Source organism: Dunckerocampus dactyliophorus, chromosome 3 (assembly GCF_027744805.1).
Source record: "Dunckerocampus dactyliophorus isolate RoL2022-P2 chromosome 3, RoL_Ddac_1.1, whole genome shotgun sequence".
Lineage (NCBI taxonomy): Eukaryota > Metazoa > Chordata > Actinopteri > Syngnathiformes > Syngnathidae > Dunckerocampus > Dunckerocampus dactyliophorus.
This window is the reverse complement of record NC_072821.1, coordinates 31,243,537-31,261,299: the sequence shown is the minus strand read 5'-3', so window position 1 is coordinate 31,261,299 and position 17,763 is coordinate 31,243,537. Positions and strand designations below refer to the sequence as shown.

Genomic DNA, 17,763 nt, shown 5'->3' with positions numbered 1-17,763 from the left:
AATACACTGTGTGCCTGCACAGTCAGACTGAGGAAGGATAACATTACTTATTAGTTAACTAACTTTTGACCTCTCAACAGCAGTGCACCAAAGAAAAGGAAAGCAATCACCATGGAATTGAAGATGAACATCATAAAAAGCTCAGAGACAGGAGACACCTTTTGGTCCCAACCGCTCGACTGTCACAAACATCATTAACGATAAAGACAATTGAATTCTAATGAATGCTAGAGGGGTCATGAATTCCATGCGCTGTTGAAAGACAAGTTAGAAGACAACCGCATGGATAAAAGTAGAGCCCCCGTCACACTAAGCACGAATCAAGAAACACCAGCCGGAATGAGTCAGGATTTTTAGAATGCACTTCCAATATCCAGGGATAAACCACGAATTTTCATTCCGACGGCATTCTGGCTCATTCTGCGTCCACCGGCGACAGTGAACCGCCCGACACCGCTCCACCGGCAGACCCGAGCAAAAGCCGCTGGATGGATCGCCTTCAACCGGAAAGGCGCATCACATGCACCTCTCCATGCGTGCTCCATGATGAGAAGTGATGTGCGGCTCAATACTGAAATGTCGATACCTCCGATACCTTATCTTTTGGCTCCAAAATTGATTCTCAAATTAAAAATATCGATACTTTGATACTTCAGTAATTTGAGGTAATATATATCATTAACAGGAACACAGTGGAAAGTAACTAAGTTATTGTCTAAATGTTATGCAGTTGTACATAAAATAAATCAATTCATTCTGATGTCTTATATTCTTTCTTTTATGAGCAATGCTGTGATTTGAAATACACTACTTTTTTTTTTTATTTACCCGACATTTTGCATAAAGTATTGGTATCGCAAATCACAAATGAAGTGGGCGTACGCCCAAAGCGCTGCTGAGAAGCAGATGTCACCAGACCAGAACGTGACCACAAATTAGCCGTATCACTGTACAAGTCGCAGCATGCAAAGCGTGTGGAAAAAAGTAGCGGCTTATACTGTACACCAGAAATTTTTGTAATTTAGGTCAAATTTAGACACAAGTCACACTAAAATTCACCTTACATCACAGTCTAGGAACGGAGCTCGTTCGTAACCCGAGGACCGGCTGTAGCTTAGCATGAAATAATTATTTCCATTTTTGAATTGATCTTTGCATATTATACAAAAACTAGTGTTGGGACATTTGGAACATAATCCATTTTACAGCAGGTCATGTGTTTTCTGCTCACTGAAAGCACCTGGTACACGAATACTGAATAAATAAAGTATGAAATTATTCCAAAAAACACATCAATAGGTTGATGGTTTGTCACAAATATTCTGTCACACCCTACCTCAATATTAATTAACACAAATCTAATAATTAGTGGAAACCCTGGTTAGAAAAAGAATGTTTGTGTTAGAAAAGTGATACAAATGACATGTGTATTTAATAATCAGGAAAAAAAACAAACAACAACAACAGCGGAAATCTGTAATGCTGGAGGGCCATGTGTGGGAGGGGGGAAAAAAACTCAAAAAAGGTTAAAAAAATAAAAATAAACGTTTGAAGACATGCAAGAGTGAGGTGAAGTGATAATATACTTGAAAGAAGCAGACGTACCATTAGTCGGATGCTTTGCAAACGACACAGAAAATCGCTTTACTGCCGGCATAGACAACAATTCTGAGGAAACAAAAATGTACTAGAGTTACTATGAGCCACAGTAACTTGTAGATCATATTTTATCATGCCCTATTCTCTTGTGTCAATGTTAATATGGAAACAACAATGTTTTCAGGATCAACTTTTTCTCTTCATATTTTCATCTTGCTTCGTTTTGCTCAATTGTGAACACGTGGCAGAGAACACAATGGAAAATACCAACTACTTTTAAAGTGGGACACTTTTAGGATTATTGGATTTAGCACGAAACAGTAAAAAAAAAAAAAAAAAAAGACACTAGAACTAGATTGGATTGAGATCAGAATGTCCCCATTAATGCTAAAAAATGAGATGTACCAAGATGGATGACAAAGACAAACAAGTCAGGCAGCAATGAGGATGGCAGCAGAAGCGAGAGCGTTTATGTGATACAAAACTGACACCTACTGGACAACAATGTCAGCTCCGTGACCATGACCAAGCATGGGTAGTTTTTGGACGCATCAACAAGCCCTTTGTTTTTGTCTAAAACTAAACTAAACTGATGAGTTAACCTCCAGGGCCAAAATACAGACACGGAAAACTAATAATCACATGATGATATTGTATGGCTGTATCTACTAAACAGAACACAGATTTTAACATTGAGAGTTTCACTTTGTGAGTTTTGACTGCATTAATATGTATACAGTATATAGCTCCACTCAAACGATGATGGGCATCCTATTGGGACCTTCATGATTAATTTCTTTTACCAGATGGAATGATACGCACATGGTAGATCTTTAGTGATTATTAAAAACCAAATTGGGTGCACACATTTGAATTTATTTTCTCCCATTTGCATATACAGTAATCCCTCATTTATCACGGTTAATTGGTTCCAGACCCGACCATGATAAGAGAATTTCCAAAAAGTAGGATTCCTTATTTAGCAATGGAATATTTGTGTAGTAAGAGCATAGAAAAACTGATTCCGACCTTCTAAATACAGTTTTTAACATTAGTAAAGCACTCTAGACATGAAATAACCCCTATAGTCACCTTTACATTCGTATTACCCAATATAGTAGACATAGTAGTAAATAAGACGGACAGACATAAATAAAACATCACATAACACAACACATGCTGGTTTTTTGCTGGACAGCTAACTTCCTGGGGTGGCTATTGTCTCATCAATGTAACATTACTGACACCTAGTGGCCAGTGTAGAATACTACATATTACATGTTTGAATGCGCATTCTGAATGCCTTCTATTTGCATTTTCATTCCTTTAGCCATTTTTATGTTTGAAAAATGCTTAATTTAGGCCAAGAATATGTCAAATTTGATTAAATAACAAAATTAACATTATTAGAGCTCTCTAGATATGAAACAACACCCATATAATCACCTTTACACTTGTATTACCCAATACCCAATATAGTAGACATAAGAGAAAATAAGCCATTTAACACATAAATAAGACTTGTGCTCATGTGTGCTGCTTTAAATGCGTCCGAGTGTTAAGGGAGTTGAGTTGGGGGACGGACAGGAAGTGACGTTACGGTTTCAGAGTTGAGTTTTAGCTGGCCGTGGGTTACGGCAGCAACAGTAGCAATTCAAACCTGCAATTAAGGCCTGTTGTTCTGGCGATCAAGTCCGGTGCTGGTCTGTCTCACTGAACGTTACAGTAACAATACTAACCCCTAGTGGCCAGCGTAGAATACTACATATCACAACGCCTTTCAATACCTTTCTGAATGCCTTCTATTTGTATTTTACTTCATTTAGCAATTTTTATGCTTGAAAATACTGAATCTGGGCAGAAAATACGTACTATTTGCTTAAATAGGCATATTTTATGACTGATAAGTCAGATTCAACCATGAAACAGCATGATTTATGAATATATTTTTGAAGAACTGTGATAGAGGGAAGCCACAAAATTTGAAGCAGGAAGTGGCGAGGGATTAATGTACATACTGGCTCATATGTATAAAATGAATCCCTACATTCCCAAATTCACGGCCCCACAAAGTCGCAGTTTTTTAGTCAAAACTATTACAGGTATTTTTTTCTACTGTGAAAATAAGCAGTTTTTTTCTGTAGACACACACACACTGATCAATCACTGATCATGTTTTTTCATCACGCATTGAGATTTCGCACTTGCATTCCTTGAACGCACCATGATGCAAAAGTGAAAACTGTACTGTAGAGTACTGTATACTACTGTGCAGTTCTGCACCGTGACTCCAATTTCCTATAGTCAACGATCATCTTACATTATCATTCATTAGTGTTGAGTGCCTGACGTTGATGAACTGTCGTCTACACTGGCCACTGGGTGCCACTAATAACACACACCAGACTTGATCACCAATGACAGGCTTTTCTTATTTTGTAATTATTTTTCCCACAACAGGTACAATAATAACTTAATAACAGTCATCATCATCATCGCCACCATAATATTAACAACACAAGTTACTGTCGCGGCCGTACTCCAGCTAAAACTCAACTCTGAATCCCCGACATCACTTCTTGTCCAAATATCTGGAAGACATTTATTGAAATACACACGAGGACAAGTCTTATGTATGTCTTAAATGGCTTATTTTCTCTGATTATTTCTACTATATTGGTAAAACGAGTGTAAAGGTGACTATAGAGGTGCTATTTCATGTCTAGAGGGCTCTAATAATGGTAAAAATCATATTAGAAAGCCATAAACAGGACCATAGGTCAGGACCTATGGTCATGAGCTTTGGGTCGTGACTGAAAGGACAAGATCAAGGGTACAAGCGGCTGAAATGAGTTTTCTCCGTAAGGTGGCTGGGCCCTCCCTTAGAGATAAGGTGAGAAGCACTGTCATCCGGGAGAGACCCGCATTGAGAGGAGCCAGATGAGGTGGCTTGGGCATCTGGTCATGCAAGTCCGACCAGTAGAAGGCCTCGGGGAAGACCCAGGACATGTTGGAGAGACTATGTCTCCCAACGGGCCTAGGAATGCCTCGGGATCCGCCGGGAGGAGCTGGACGAAGTGACCAGGAAGAGGAAAATCTGGGCCTCCCTGCTTAAATTGCTGCCCACACGACCTGATCTCGGATAAACGGTCGAAAATGGATGGATGGATAAACAGGTTTTCTATGCTCTACCTACGAAAATGTAAATGATAAACGAGGGATTACTGCACTGTAATTGGTATCAGTGTCGGTAGATATACAAGTAGCAAGCTGCACTGATCACTAAAAGGAAATACATTCAGGACCACTTACAATAAAGGGGATTGTATGTGTATAATTAAACCTACAGTATATTCTATTATTCTCTGTTGTATTTCTGTGTGTAAGTTACAGAAATCCTAAATATATTCAAACTACCCCTTTCGTTTTCAAAAATCAAAAGATGTGCACTGCAAAAATACGTCTACCCTCGAAAAAGAACAGTTTAAATAAATCATTAAGGGCCAAAAAATTGTTTTGACATTCATTCCCATGACGAGTGTATGAAAACATCTGACAGCAACTGCCAATGGACTGATATTTAAGGCCACTATGAGTTCAAGCTGAAGTACCAATACAGAAACACTGAATAGACAAGCAGAAAGTCAGTGCAGCTATGATCATGGAGAGAGACAGAGAGAGAGAGAGAGAAAGAGAGAGAGAGAAAATGGATTATGAGGCAGTTAATAAAAACATAAAGATGAAAGGTTCTTTTTTTATCCATACATGCAGGCCCAAAATGTCAACAAGATGTTCTTGGGGAAAGTAAATACTGAGAGTCATCCTAAACAAACACACTACTACTACCACCACCACTACTACTACTGCATGCAAAAATGGACACATGATCTATGAAGTTAAACAATCAGGCGTTGCAGTTACAACTGGGCGCACATAAAACACCATTGTGTACTTCACGCATAACCCCAATTTTTTATATCTGAAGTCCAATAAGGATATGACTTGACTATACACCTGTAAAGTAAACTCAAAGTAGCAGCTGTTACACGTGTTAAACCTTTATTCTTGTGATTCTGCATATTGTCGCTGTTCAATGATTTTTTCCCCCCTTTTTTCCCTTTTTGTAGATAGAGGTGCAGTAAATTCCCCCACTATTTGCAGGAGTTACGTTCCAAGACCACCCGAAAGAAAAGTATTAAATGTATAGTTAGCCTTTAGCCTGGTCGTCAGGCTAGCAGGCTCGACAAGGCGTTTCTACATAATGTCTTCATAAACCACACTGCTTGCCTGTTGTAATTCCAGTAACAATGTGCGATCGTTAATTATTAACTTGTGTTCACTGCACTGCATGTTTTGAGGCCGTATTGTAATATATAAGTTTAGGGCTGCAACTAACAATTATTTTCTTAGTTGATTAATCTGAAGCTTGTTGTTTCGATTAGTTGCGTAATCGGATATGCCCTAGACCAGGGGTGTCCAAAGTGCAGCCCGAGGGCCATTTGCGGTTACGCTGCTGTTTTTTCATTGGCCAGCAGGGGATATAATAAAATAGAATTTAAGAAAACTACAATAATAAACAACAACAGCGAAAACAGAAAAATCTACAATAATTTTCTAAGAATGGAGTCAAAATACGAAAAGAAAAAAAATGGTAAATCTAAGAAGAGAAGTCATCATTTTGCAAAAATAATGTCATTATATTATGGAGAAAAAACGTCATTTTAGTAGCATAGAGTTGAAATGTTAAAGAAAAAAAAACATTTTTTAAAGGCCTATTATGAGAAACAAAAAAATGAATAAAGTTAGAAAAACTAGGCTGCGGAAAAAGTTAGAATGTTATGAGAATAAAGTCAAAATATTATGGGAATAAAGTCATAATTAAGAGAACAACATTTACAAGAAGAAAGTTGAACTAGTTGAAAAAAACAAAACCAAAGCTAAATGGAAAAAAAACAGCTGTAATTTTACGAGAATAAAGTCAAAATATTATGAGAAAAAAAGACGTATTCTAATGAGAAAAAAGGTTTTATAAGAATAAACTCATAATATTAGGAGAAAAAGTCATGTTTTAGTAGCATGGAAATAAAATATTTAAAAAAATATGTTTTTTTTTAGAGTCGTTTTTATGAAGATTATTTAAGTAGAAAATTGTAATATTTGGCAAATTCAAAAACAAAACAAAAAAACCCAGCCAAAATGGGGGAAAAAAAGAGCAAAGAGCAAAGTTGACACTAATAATATGCTTTTTCACCTATATGACAGAACTGAGATGCAGTTTTTTTCTTGAAATATAAGTAACTTCTTAGCATATCTACATGTGTTGCAAACAACGTGGCCCTTGCATCCTTTCAATTTTCACTATGTGGCCCTCGCTGGAAAGAGTTGACACCCCTGCCCTAGACAGACCAAATCAACCTGAAGCAAACACAAACAGTTAGTGGTTTGGTCCGTAACATATCAGAAAAGAGGCAAAAATGTCTATCGCCGTTTTCCAAAGTCAAAGCTGGTGTGTGTGACTATCTTGTTTTGCCTAAAACACAAAGATAATGGGCCTGCTTTCATGGATGACTCATGAAATTACAAAATATTCACATTGTAGAGGCTGAAATCAGGATATTTAAATTTTTTAATCTAAAAACAATAAACTGAACACCAAAACTGGATTAATTGGATAATGGATTATTATTAGTAATTTGTTGCCGCGCTATAGAGGTTTCAAGTTTTGCATCTCAGCAAAGTGCAAAATATCATTGCTTGACAAAAAAAAACAACAACACTATCAGTCAAGCTTAACATCAAGACATAAACATGTACAATTTTATTCATTAAGTTACAGTGACTGAGACGTGTTTTCCGCAGAAAAAATCCTACTTTGAGAGAAACCAAATAAAATTGAAAAACACTGACTTTTTAACCAAAAATCTGCAAATTTACGGTGTTGCGAATTCTGAATGGCAAAATGACTGTACATGCTTTTCATTGGACAGTGATGGTGTTCTGCATTTTGCTTTTAAGTGGGCCTGAGGCAGCATGTATATGAACTACTGAAATGAAACATGCTGATCGCAAAGTGGTATGGAGGAAAAAAATGATTGGGGGGGAGGGCGGACACACTGGTTTGTATGATTAGAGTGAAAATGGAATTGAATAAACAAAGACTATCAAACAGCACTGGAACAATTGAAATACTGATTCATGGGCATGGATACACACATTTCATTTCTGTTGAAGGGTTTTTAAGATGGCAAGAAGTGTCATCTTTTTCATTGAAACTACTGTATACATCCGTGTTCTATATGTTTCCATTCCCACGGTCTCCTCAGAGCCTTATTCTGGGTGTTGTGTTTAACATTCAAGCAGATGTGGAAAAGTCTACTCGTTCTTGCTTTATCTGCTGTGCTGCGTCTCAAACACATACCGTCTTTGTAGGACAGACTGCTGGTGGAGAATTTTTTGCGGTGCGCGCGTGCGTAGTCCTGCAGGTTAGGTGCGCTAGAGGACCCACCTAGGACAGTGGTGCTGAACAGCCCGGCACACTGAGAGCCTGCGAGGGGGGCGGGTGGGTTAGTCACCACTACATAACATGCTGTTACTCAAATAACTGACTATCCAAAGAGCGACAGAAAAGAGAGAAAAGACACAGAAAGAAATACAGAAAAAAGATAAACATGCAGACAGTGCCCGAAGGAACCCATGCAACATCTCTCTCCATTTCTGTGCTCCTTGCAGGAGGCTGACGCCACCACAATTGGGTGTTATGGTAAGAATACACTACAGTAATTACATCCATGTGACTCCCTGTTGCAGGTAGCTCTTTCTGCATGACTGCTGAAAATGAAAGCATATCTGTGGATTCACAAAATGTTGCTCACAGACACCAAATGAGGTTTGTCTGGCATCACCACCGTTCGCCATGTGCCAGCAGCTCAAATTGAAAAAAAAAAAACCTTGCAAAAGTTATTTAACCATTTAAAGGGATAGTTCTGATTTTTTGACATGAAGTTGTGTGACATCTCATCCCATCCCATCCCATCCCACTCTATCAACAGTGACTTAGCCCCCCACTGCGAGTCCAGACCTGGACGGATTTCCGTGACGAGGAATTAAGTTCTGCTTAGTTGCTGGGCCCCTTAAAAAGAGTTTGGCTTCTCAAAACAATATGTATTCAAAAGAGTAAGTAAGGGTAAGTCACTGTTGATACAGTCCACTGCTGATGAGGATGTCATACAACTTCATGTGAAAAAATCCGAACTATCCCTTTAAACCCTGTGGGCTTGAGACGCTTGCTAGAAATACACATATTCTCTGTGCAGAAACAGGGGTGTCCAAACATTGTGGACCATTTTTTTAATTATTATTATTATTATTATTATTTTGTAAAGAGGCTAGAACCTAGTTAGATTTATTTATTTTCCTCTATTTCTTTATTTAGTATATTGTTTGCATGTATTAATTACATATATATATATATATATATATATATATATATATATATACATATACATATATATATACATATACATATATATATATACATATACATATATATACATATACATATACATATATATATATACATATATATACATATATATATATATACATATATATACATATATATATATATATACATATATATATATATTAAACAAAAAAACAGACTGTATGTAACATCAACATTTTCTCCTTAAATTATGTCGTTTTGCTCTTTCCCCCACTTTTTTATGTTTATTTAGCAATTGTATTTTTAAAATGCAACGCTGGCCAATTAAAGCCGCACTTTGGACACTCCTGTTGTGATCTTGTCAAAGTAAAAAGGCAGATTTTGATGGTTACTGTAGATGTGAAAATGTACATACAGTGGAACCTTGGTTAGAGTCATTAATTCATTCCAGAAGGGCCGACTTTAACCAAAATAGACACTAACAGAATCCATTTCTCCCATAAGAAATAATGTAATAATAATAATGTAATGTTAACACAAAAGACATTTTTATAGTTGTGCAAGTAGAAAACAATTCCAAATGTATATAAATGATGAATAAAAGGGATAGGAACATTTAAGTTTAGTAAGACTCTGTGAGAAAGTCAGACACCACACGAACACCACCTTCCTGTTTTGCCATGTGTTATTTCTTGAACGCAACAGTGTTTCTCACCTCAATAACCCACCAGCATATTGATAAAGCAGGTGCAAAACACGATTGAATTCAAGAAATAACTCAGAGCAAAACAAGAAGGTGGTGTCCGTGTGGTGTCTCGCTGCCACATTGTGTCTTTGGGAACAGTCACGTCTTCAATGAAGGTAAAAGCAACCTTAAATGTTCATTTATCCCTGTCATGTATTTATAATTGTTTTAGACATGTAAAACTTTATAGTATAAAAACGTGTTCTGTGTTAACATTTCTGAGAGTCAACTGCTGATGACATCATAGAGGGGAAACTTAGCTGACTTCCGGTTCTAGTTGCCATTTTGTTAGCAAGCTATGCTAACAAGGACGTTTTGTGATACAAAGTACATTAAGAACACAGCTGGACTCAAGCAGTGTATTAATAACATGCCAAGATGCAAGATATATTGTAGGCTAACAGTAAAATGCACGCAAACCCAGTGAATTTTCGAAGTTAACCGACAAACACTCTAACCGAGGTTCCACTATATCTTTGCTGCTGGATAAAAGTAAGGCCATGTTCACACGAACACGGATTTTTTCAGAAATGCACATTTCCCCAACTGCCATGTAAAAAAGTAAAAAAAAATTTTTTTTTAAATCATCTTGTTCAGTGAGTTTTAGCGGTAGAGGAATGATACTGGTACCGTTGAAAGGGCTAAGTGTTAGCTTTCAACCAGTGGTAAGTTTGTGGCATTAGTGTTTTTGTTTCATGAAATTACAGTCGTCCCTCGTTTTATCGCGGTTAATTGGTTCCAGAAGTGAATTTCCATGAAGTAGGATTCAAATGTAATATTTTCATAGTTAGAGCATAGAAAACCTGTTTATGATCTTCTAAATACGGTTTTCAACATTATTAAGAGCCCTGTAGACATGAAATAACACCCCGATATTCAGGTTTACACTTGTATTACCTAATATAGCAGACATAATAATAGAAAATAAGCCATCTGGGACATAAATAAGATAAGATAGACTCACACGTTAGCATTGACAGCGTACTTCCTGGTGGCTATTGTATCATCAATGTAATGTTACTGACACCAAGAGACCAGGGTAGAATACTACTCTACTGCCGTTGTTCATGGTTAAGGAGAGACTTACGATGCACTTCAATCGCTTTATTAGCAAGTAGAGAACACATGCAGTGAACATTCACACATAACAGGAGCTGCTGTCTGCTACTCTCTATACTGCTAACCCGCTACTAGCACTCAGCTACCAGTTAACTCTAGCTAGCTGATGTCACACACATCACTTCTCAAGCTCCGCTTCTTGTAGGCTCACACAACAAATCACAGATACCGTATTAGACTTCAATATCACATCTTTTGAATGCCTTATATTCTTTTTCTTGTTAAATTAGCCATTTTTATGCTAGAAAATGCTTAATTTGGGCCATGAATATGTACAAATTGCTTAAATGTGCATTCTTTTAAACAACAGACCATATTCAACAATATAACAGCCATCATTTATTAATTGATTAATTTGAGAAATAACGCAATAGAATGAGGGTGTGATGTTTCAACCGCGTCATAGCGAGGGACGACTGTATTCCTGTCATATGCCTCTGTGTCTCAGACTGATTGCTTGTTTTCCACATTCAAAGTGCTCGTGGTTTGCATTAAAATTAGTTTCTTTGAGCTTTTAGCTGACATTCTTGAAGTTACGTGGCTGCATAGCAGGTGTTGTGTAGCGGTTACCATAGCAAGACAAATGCAACCACTCTGCCCTCTGTACTGGGGTCCGGTGGTTTTTAAAAGTTTAGCTATGTTGGGCTGCCGAGTGGTTAGCATGTTGGCCATACAGTCAGGAGATCGGGAAGACCTGTGTTCGAATCTCCGCTTGGGCATCTCTGTGTGGAGTTGGCATGTTCTCACCGTGTGTGAGTGGGTTTTCTCCAGGTACTCCGGTTTCCTCCCACATTCCAAAAACATGCATGTTAGCTTAATTGCCGACTCTAAATTGTCCATAGGTATGAATGTGAGTGTGAATGGTTGTTTGTTTATATGTGCCCTGGCGACCAGTCCGGGGTGTACCCCGCCTCTCGCCCAAAGTCAGCTGGGATAGGCTCCAGCATACAGTGACCCTGATGACAATACACGGCATAGAAAATGAATGGAAAGTCAAAATGTTTTTTTTTTGTTGTTGTTTTTTTTTTAGTTCCGACAGTGAGAGAGGAGACAGAAAACTCTATATAAGAGGCTCCACATAATTAGTTTGTTAACAAAGGAAGCCCACAGCATCTTTTGAGTTGTAATAAATTGTACACAGATGTGCACAATATAATTACAGATATTTTGGTCTGGCAAAGATTCTTTACATGTAAATTGCTACAAAATGCTACAAACACTTAGGCAAATTTCTGACCATGTGATGACAAGTTCTACACATGATGCAAAGGGAACTTCTGAGTGTTTCTTTCCAAGTTGGTGAAATAATAGCAAAATCATTCAGCAAATCATCCTTTATGGTCATCCCCCCCCCCCACCCCATAATTTCAAAACGCACACCGTGACAACAGCATCGTGATACTTACCTAACCCACTTTGTTTGATGTCAGGAGATTGACGAGAACAGAAGGAGAAGAGGCGATAGCTCCCTACTTTGGTGGATGAAGTCTCGGACAGAACCTGGGGTGAAAGACATGCACACACATAAACCTTGTTTATGTGGCATTTTACATTTTACAGGTTGAGCTAAATTGAACAGCAAAAAAGTGCATTGCAGGGAGATTGCAGCAAGTATAATGAACACACAAAGAAAGTGAATTATTCAACCCCGTGGTAAATTCCGTTTTACATATTTTTAATGTTAGGTGTGTTGTTACTTAAATAGAGTGGAACATTTTTTATTAGGGTCATTAATCCGTTCCAGAAGTACTGGCTCCAACCAAAACTATTTTCCCCATAAGAAATATTGTAAATCCAATTAACCCGTTCCAGAAAGCCAAAAATGTTAACACAAAACAAGTCTTTATACTTTTACAATTACACTCCTGAAATGTTGTACGATTACTATTGTGATGATATTTTCAGTATGGGATTGTTTACTTTTCCAAGCTAACACAGCATTTTCATTGCACCCATGTGTCAAATACTTGTTTATTGTTTATAATACGATGTTTATTGTCATTGCACACAGTATACAACGAAACTTAGTTTGGTGGCTCCACTTCCATTTCTAGCAACATTACAACATGTTAACACTTAAATGTTCCAAACTGAACACGTATAAAAATATACATATTAAATGTAAATGTAAAATATTGATCCAAAAAAGTATGTTCATTCAGCAAGTCTTTTTTTTTGGTTCGTGTCTAAACAATAAATACTGTACATTTGAAATGTTATTCTGTTGACTTAATTTTTGCCAGTGCCTTACAGCATGCTTGGGGATATGATTTACACATTAGAAAATACTGTAAGAATGCCACTTTCATATAATTGGCATCTTTATTTTATAATGTAAGATTAATGTCTACATCAACAAACATTAACCGTAGAGTCAAATCAAATTGTATTGTTTGTACACTACATCAAATTGTAACAAATCGTTCTGTTTTTAAAATATATAGTTTTTTAAAAATCTGTATATGTAAAACATTTGCAGGACTTCTTGAAATGCTGTTTTTTTTTTCTACCTGCCTGTTTGAAGGGTGGATAAAAGAGAAAGCGTATCTAGAGTCGAATCTAATCGTCTACAGTAGCACAAAAGAGATTTACTGCGTTATGGTGCTGAGTGATTCAGTAGATTTAGCCATCCACTGCACAAATGAGTGTCTGTTTCTCTTTTATCCAGCCTTCAAACAGGCAGGTAAAGGATTCAATCTGTGCATTGTTTTCAGCACCTAAACGAAAATTGTCTGCGTTCACAGAGAGTGTAGTTTAATACATCACAAAAGAAATGACGCTCTTTAATACAATAAAAAAAAAACTGCATTTCAAGAAGTCCGGCAAATATTTTACATACAGTAGGAATTGCCTTGTGAGAAATACATGAATACATGTCATAAACCGCAACCCCACAACTTAACAGCGAAAGATGACATATTAAAAGGAAATATTGCATTATTATGATATATTATCATAACATTAGTGGTTTATTAGATCTAAAAAAAATGTTGACAATAATATCCCTTCAGTGTCAATTTGGGGGACAATCAATTTTTCAAAACGCTTTGGTTGACGCCGTTAAATAAAAGAAAGTTTGTTCAGTCCTATTTTTTCATTGTACTTTTGTTAAAATGAATGTTAAAATCTCATCTCGTCTCAAGGACCCGATTTAGTGCATCGTCTCGTCTCGTCAGTTGGGTGTCTCGTGACACTCCTACCCTACTCTATTATGTCTACTATATTGGGTAATATGAGTGTAAAGGTGACTATAGGGGTGTTATTTCTTGTATAGAGGGCTCTAATAATAATAATTTAAAAAAAAAAAAGTTAAAATCCATATTTAGAATGGCGTAAACAGATTTTCTACGCTCCAACTATGGAAGTATTCAATTTCTAAATGAGGAATCCCACTTCACGGAAATTCACTTATCATAGTCGGATCTGGAACCAATTAACTGTGATAAACAAGGGATTACTGTAAGAAGAACGATGGGTGTCGACATATGTGGGGTTGACTTAAGTGGGTTCCACCATACAACAAGTGAAACAACGAACCTCCATAGATCCAGTCTTATGGTTGCGTATAAGTGGTGATCTTCTCTGGATGGTGATGGGCTCAGACAGCGGTACAGCTCTGTCTGTCTCATCGCGTGAGAGGTCCTCCAGGCTCCCGGGGTCAGTCTGTTTTTGCCCATTCTGAATGAGAAGCCAAGAGTGGACACGTGCTGTATTCTGCACAATAATCCCATATAGCTGGAAGGCTTTCTTGTGACGTACCTGTCGCGCTACCTCTGCAGAGGCTGGCCTAAAGCCAAAGCCAGTTGGTGCATTTTCTTCTTCCTCAACACCTTTGACTCCCGGACTAAAGTGAAGCTCCACATGGAAGCGTTCCTCTGAGGTGAGATCCTGTGAAGAGAAACAAAGTATATTGTCCTCATTACATTTTCTGTGTATTGCAATGTGTATCCAAAGAAATGCATGTGATGAGAAAACATTAAGTGTTGCACTAAGAAATGATGGAATGATGATGTACACCCTTGCTTGGTTTACTTTTAAATAAATTGATTATGCTGAGAAACTGGTACCCCATTAATTGGTCATACTAATCAAATTAAATATTAACAAAAACAGTAGAAATGTGTAACTACTGTATGAAAAATATATGCACCATAAAACTTGTGGTCAGAGAAGTAGTCATTTCACAATGTTTATTATTGTGGTTGTAATTTGTACAATTTCACTGCATAATACTGTATGTACTACTGTATATACAGTATATTCATATTAGGGCTGTCAAATGATTAAAAATTTTAATCAGATTAACCCCAGTTTTTTACTAATTAATCATGATTAATCTCCATGTCACACTATGTTACTTTATATTACCTTATCATATTATCTTATCATTTTTTTACGCATTTTAAACTAGCAAAGAATTCATTTGGAATACAGGAAGTGAACAAATTTAATGCAATTGATGTGAAACGGATGGTAGAATTAAATAAGCTTTGCTTCTTCCTACTCCTTTTTGGACATGTAGGATTGTGACTTGTACTATGTGATGTATTCCAATGTAACTTCTATGCATGTTCAAAATAAATTCAAACTATTACCATTATGTCTTAAATATGCCATTTTTTTCTGTATTTTATTGAAAGAAAGATAAATGACAGGGTAGACTTATATATATACGAGTATTTGTATGTATTAACAGCGCCAAATTAACTTCTAATTTAAATCAAGTTAAGAGGCTCAGATGTCTCAAAATCTATTTAACTACCACTGGTTTCTTTAAAAGCAGAGGATTTGAGGATAAGCGGTATTGAAAATGGATGGGTGGATATTTGAATCAGACTTTAACTGTGTTATTATGAGCAATGAGGAGTTGCGTTCAAAGACACCACGTCATTTAAGTTGAATTCACGTGTTTTGAGTGAATTTTCTGGGATTTCTGAGGACACTTAAATGCAGCAAATTGTACTTCCGCATTAAGAGTTACAAAGGAAGTGATAAGAATACCCACTTATCGAATTTCATCGCATATCTGTTTTAGACCACCCATACACGCATAATAAAAACGTTGTTGTGATGTTCAGAGTGTCCATGAATGCATCTCGAGCTCTGTCTCTTGAAAATGGGGAAGTCGTTGTTGCAATGAATGGACTAGAGACGTGTTTGTCGGGAGCAGGACATACATATATGGTGTTGGAATTGCACTGCTGCTGATATGTTCTGGTAAGAATAAAATAATAAAAGAGTGTCAGACACTGTTTGACTCTGTGGGGAGCTTCACTGTGCCGCCATCTGTCATCATAATAGAGAGCCTTGGCAGATCTTACCAGATCCTCCGGCACTGGTCTCCTCATCATTCCAAAAGTCAGGACACACACACACACACGCACACGCACACGCACACACGGGCAGGCGTCTTTTCAGTATTATGGCCTCCATTTGTGGAACAGCCTGCTGGAGGACCTCAGGGTTGCAGAGAATCTTCAGGTTTTTTAAGGTGATGCTCAATACCCACTTCTTAGATCTGGTATTTACTTTATATGAATTCATTTTATGAGAGCTGTTGATTTTTACTATTATTATTATTATTTTATTTCTTTATTCCATTTATATTCTAATGATATCCTCTTTATCTTCCATTGTTAATGCCATTTTAATTCTTATTTGTACTCTTTATTATTAATCATGGCGCTTACTATTTCTATGTGGTTTGTTATTATTTTTATCTTTATGTAGTTTCTTTATGTGAGTTTTATGTGTTTGTCTTCCAGTCTTCCTCACAAGTGAGCCCTCTGCATCGGGGTTATGTCGGCCATTGCTGCGGGGGGTCCCCTGGCGGTGGTCTGACGGGCTCCTGTTGCACACGGCTCCTGTGATCGTGTTGCCTCACCTGGCTCCTCTGTGCTCAGCCATGTATTAAATCCATATTTCAATTCTATGGATAAATGTGCGTTTGTGTGTGGTTGGGGCGTGGGGGCGTTAGAGGGGGTTATCGGGGTATTGTTTTTAACTTTGTAAAGCACTTCGGGTTGCATTGTATATGTATGAAAATTGCTTTATAAATAAAATTTGATTTGATGTGATCAATGAACTTTACTTTTACAGAACACACACAAATTAAATGCAATTTAAATAAAACTGTCACCCATGTTCAAAAAATGAATCCATGGTCTCACCCCGGGTTTACAATGAACACAAAATGTTACCTTATTGTTGTCCTCATATAGCATGATGACAATCTGAGTCATGTAGTTGAGTTCCGAGACAGCGCTCAGGTAATCCATGGCACGATTCCACTGTTGATCCTTCTCTTCCTTTAGCACGTAAAACACACAGGAACTCAATTTTAGCCTGGTCCCAGGTAGAGTCATTGACTCACTTAAAGTCAGGAAGCTTACATCAAGCAAACCGCCATAGCGGAAAATACTCAGCAGAGAGTGTACGTGACTCTCGCTGGTGAAATACAGACGTGTCCTGACATGGCGTCCAGGCGACATCACTCCACGGGAATATCTGTAAACAAGATGTCACTTCATCTAAAACGCTCTCTCAAATGTCATCCAAAGCCGTGTCGGTCATTTCAACTCACAGAGGGTGCAGCTTGTTGACAGACTCATCCTCATGAGTCCTCTGAAGGTCAAGCTGGATCTTTCTGACCAGTGGGAGGCAGTAGGCATATGCAATGTCTAGCTTCTCAGCTTTGTTTATGCCATATTCCTAGCACAACACAGCAAAACAGGATAAAAAGGTCAGAATCTCCACCATTTCCTTGATATGAGCCACTCTGAAACTATCTTCCATAGGCCTGTCACGATAATCACTACATCGAAAAACCACACAATAAATAAAAACTAACTATTCA

General features: G+C 37.4%; 1 protein-coding gene across 9 annotated transcripts in view; it reads right to left on the bottom strand.

Annotated features, from left to right (window-relative positions):
• ppip5k1a (diphosphoinositol pentakisphosphate kinase 1a) overlaps positions 1-17,763 on the bottom strand; it is a 64,328-nt gene that overhangs the window by 17,832 nt on the left and 28,733 nt on the right. For 2 of the 9 annotated variants that reach the window (XM_054771798.1, XM_054771802.1), the window contains exons 20-26: positions 17,491-17,618; positions 17,108-17,414; positions 14,667-14,795; positions 14,445-14,585; positions 12,314-12,407; positions 8,018-8,143; positions 1,606-1,668 (exon numbers count right to left, since the gene is read on the bottom strand). In XM_054771798.1, coding sequence (XP_054627773.1) covers positions 1,606-1,668; positions 8,018-8,143; positions 12,314-12,407; positions 14,445-14,585; positions 14,667-14,795; positions 17,108-17,414; positions 17,491-17,618 — 988 coding nt within the window. Of the gene's footprint in view, positions 1-1,601; positions 1,669-1,708; positions 5,253-8,017; positions 8,144-12,313; positions 12,408-14,444; positions 14,586-14,666; positions 14,796-17,107; positions 17,415-17,490; positions 17,619-17,763 lie in introns of those variants that run through there. The other 7 variants (XM_054771804.1, XM_054771800.1, XM_054771805.1 and 4 more) reach the window with 7 other exon arrangements.